The 3987-nt window shown below is 35.4% G+C and overlaps 1 protein-coding gene across 1 annotated transcript; it reads right to left on the bottom strand.

The window, feature by feature from the left end:
- Positions 1–1130: 1130 nt before the first annotated feature.
- On the bottom strand, positions 1131–2119 carry LOC118734153 (jerky protein homolog-like). The gene is made up of 2 exons (XM_036463874.1): positions 1982–2119; positions 1131–1916 (listed from the first exon to the last, which is right to left on the bottom strand). The coding sequence occupies exons 1-2, from the start codon at positions 2117–2119 to the stop codon at positions 1131–1133; spliced, it is 924 nt and encodes a 307-aa protein (XP_036319767.1).
- Positions 2120–3987: the final 1868 nt, after the last annotated feature.

A 3987-nucleotide genomic window follows, 5' to 3' on the forward strand; every position in this document is an offset into this window, starting at 1 on the left:
GCGGTTTATTTAAAGTGTAATATTTGGGCGAAGATAATTAAAATATTGAACTATCCCAATAAACATTTTTGTAAAATCTCAATTTGAGGTGCATTTGAGAATCAGTCCTTTTCTCAAATCTCAAACATTAGTTCTCAAATGCATCTCAAATAACCGTTGATAGCGTTCTCAAACTAAAAGCCACTTTTTAATATGGCATTTTCCTTTATTTTCAAATTGAGAAATGTTGAATTCTCAACTTTTTCTCAAACGTGAGTGGAGCGGAACGAAATGAAATCCAGTCACTCTCATTTAAATATTTATATAGTGTTGCCAATGATACATGTAAGAGAAACACAGTTTTTATGGGAAAGGAATTTTTATTTATGCAGTTTAACAGTTTATTTAATAGCTTATTTATTCAGTTAGTTTAACAATGAAAAATTAGTTGCATAGTTTGTCTTGAAATTAGACAAATTGAGAATAACAGCGACCACGTGGTCGAAGAGCCATTTTGCGACTGATGTAGGAGCCTACCGATGGACTTCGACATCAGTGCCATGCTGACACCGATGGAACGGAACGGAATGCTAAAAAATTTTTCTCAAATGTTTCTCAAACTGTTCCCATTGATAAACAATGTTTGAGAAAAATTGGAGAAAATGTTTAGTTTCAAATGATAAACAATGCTGAAAATCAAATTGAGAAATACGATTATCTCAAACGTTTAAAAATTTTTGTTCCAGTGTTTGTTGGGATATATTAACAAAAATGTCAGAAAATAAGAGGAGAATAAATTGCGGTCCAAATGAAATTGATTTGCTGGCGTGCCTCTTCGTATTCGGAATCACTATCATCATCGGCGTAGCCAGAATGAAATTTAGGGGGGCTCGACCCTATTAGGCTGGCATTTCAGGGTACTATTTTATATATACAGTAGTACCTCGATTCTTGCACATAATGAAAACAGGGCTCGGTGCAAGAATTGAGGTTGTCGCAAGTAGCGAGTATTTTTTTTTGTATGAAATAAAAGGCAATTTTATGAAAGAATTTGGTTGGAAAATAAGTTTATTATTTTTAATATGTATTTTAATTCAATACGCTTAAGTTTAATTCGTTCATATACATAAATATAGAAAGACTCACATACTTTATGTGGAACTAAAAAAATTTGAAATTTTTGTTTGTTTTGTGCAAGCTCGCTTGTTCAGTACTACGCTGCTTCTAAGACTCTGGAGCGTCATAATATCGTCTAAAGAGGCATTATTTTGATCAGCCCATTCTAAGCAAATATTGTATGCTGATATAGTCTCCTCCTGTGTAACTTTCTTCGTATTTACTACCACGTTGTTTGTTTCTTCACCATCAGTAAGGTCACAATTGATACAGGGATCTTCATTTTGTTCAAAAGACTCCAAAATAGGTTCAGCAATCCATTGCTCAATTTCAGAATCGGATATTTGCTGCAATGGTTCTATTTCTTGAAGCAAATTTGAAATTGCTTGAATACTGGATGTATCTTCAACAAGCTGTAAGCGTAACTCTGAAAGAGGGTTGACATCTTCACTATCCCATTCGGATGTTACCTCAAACAGTTTTTGAAATGATGACTGAATGGAGGTCACATTAACAGCATTCCAGGCATTAGCTAAAAAGCATATTGCGTGATTTAAGTTGATGTTTCGCAGAGATTCGTCTATTGTTTTTCCACGGCGAACGATGTCACTTAAAAGGCTTGTTTTGTAGTTCAATTTCGTAAGTCTTATAACATTCTGGTCCATGGGCTGTATAAGTGCAGTACAGTTTGGAGGAAGACACATTACAGATATTTGACCATCACTACTCATTAACTCGCCGTCTTTGGGATGGCATGGAGCATTATCAATAAGCAATAGAGCCTTTTCGGGAAGATTTTCGGCACGAAGGAACCCTTTTACCTGCAATTTTAGGAAATTTAAATTAATAAACGAAATTTTTTACAAACAAAGATGACCAGATGTACCTCTGGAACAAATATTTTGTGAAACCATTCCTCAAACAAAGCCAAGGTCATCCAAGCACTTTTATTTCCTTTGTAGACAACTGGAATATCCGTAAAATTGTTAAGTGATCGTGGGTTTAATGATTTCCCAATAACCATTAGTTTTACTCTGTGGTTTCCAGATGCATTCGTGCAAGCCAGAAAAGTTATTCTTTCCTTACTGATTTTATGTCCTGGAGCGGAAGTTTCTTTTGACCGCACAAGAGTTCTATCAGGCAAAAGCTTCCAAAAGAGACCAGATTCATCGGCATTGTATATCTGGTCCTTGGTCAAACCTAAATCAGCAATTTTTTTTGTTCAGTTTTTGTAAAAATGGATTAACTGAATGAGTCTTATTCGAAAGTTTTTCTCCACATATTTTGAGTCTTCGTATTCCATATCTTTTTTTAAAGTTTGCAATCCAACCATTGCTAGCATGGAAGTCCCCCGATTTTTCCTGAATTTTGGCATGGAGAAACTTGGCCTTTTGTTTAAGCATATCAGAAATGATTGGTAAATTCTTGGCTCGTTGATTTGCAAACAATTTCATCAATGCTCTTTCCATTTTAGGAAGCTCTGCAGGTTTAAACGTTTTTCTCTTCCCAGGACCAGATTCAGCATGCGCCAGGAACTTCCTTATGGTGTTCTTCTTATTCTTAATGCGGTTTATTGTTGACCTGTGCACGTGTCTTTTGGCTAAGGCATCGATAGAAAATCCTTCACTTAGCTTCCTTAAAATTTCAGCTTTTTGCTTTATTGTAAGCAACGTAAATTTTTCCCCTGCCATTGTGAGACCGCACTCAATGAATCGTCCGTTAAAACTGATTCAAATGTCCCAATATACACGTGCGTAAGATATTAGCCAATCACAGCAATTCATTTCCGAAATAAATCGGGACTTCCCCGAATTTTATTGAATCTAAGGAACCGTTACCAAAAGCAACAAGGCAATGTCGCAAGTATCGAGTTCAAATTTTTTGGATGTCGCAAGTACTGAGTACGTAATGGAAAAATTTTTTATGTTGCAAGAATCGAGGTGTGCAAGTACCGAGTATGTGCAAGAATCGAGGTACTACTGTCTATAAGGAAAATTTGAAAGTTAGGGGGGGGGGGGGGGGGGGCCGGCTCGAGAATTTATTTTATATTTCCGACAAATTGTTTTGCTTCTCAGTGAAAATTTTATATGGTTCAATGTTTTATATTTCCTCGCTCAAATACTACACTTTAAACAAACCGCATACACTATCTCCTCAGTTGCTTTGTATTTTAAGAAATGTCAAAACATGTAAACTAAGCATTTTTTGAGGTGGTGCCATACTTTTTAGCAATATATTTTCCGTACTTATGCCCTGTATGCAGCTCTCAAGAAAACGGTCAAGAAAAATTGCCATTATTTCTTGTGTGTGTCCAAGGAATTTTGACATTTTTGATACTTCACAGACTGTTGCCTCACTCTTTCCTCAAGAAATAAAGGAACGGGCATATATTTCTGTTGCAAACCTGGGTTGGCTAGTGCTCTTTTTTCACAAAAAAACTTTAGAACTGCGGACTGCCTTAAGAAAATTTTACACAAGAAAATTTCTTAGGCATTTCTTGTACGTCATTTTGTATGGAATTTTTGCTTTTATCGAGAGCAGCATACTGGCATTGTGAAACGCAAACTTGAACAAAACCTTAAACTGTTCTTAGCTAAGATTTTTCTCAACTAGAACTTAAGTCCAGTTTAAGTTTAGATTGTGAAACTGGCCCTCAAACTCTCTGGATCAATACCATGTTTGATAAATTTGATCAGAGAGACATTCTCTCTCATAATGTATAGCGCTTGTTCGTGTTGAGTACGTTTCCGTAGATCATCAATTTATTTCACTTTACAATCCATTGTACAAATTCACATGAAAAAAAGTATTAGCAAACATAGTTTTTAACAAATTTTATATTGTAACGCTATCAAGCACACAATTTTGCAACCCTACATATTACTACAAAAC

The sequence above is a fragment of the Rhagoletis pomonella genome, unplaced genomic scaffold (assembly GCF_013731165.1).
Source record: "Rhagoletis pomonella isolate Grant_MI unplaced genomic scaffold, Rhpom_1.0 Rhpom_scaffold_00001, whole genome shotgun sequence".
Lineage (NCBI taxonomy): Eukaryota > Metazoa > Arthropoda > Insecta > Diptera > Tephritidae > Rhagoletis > Rhagoletis pomonella.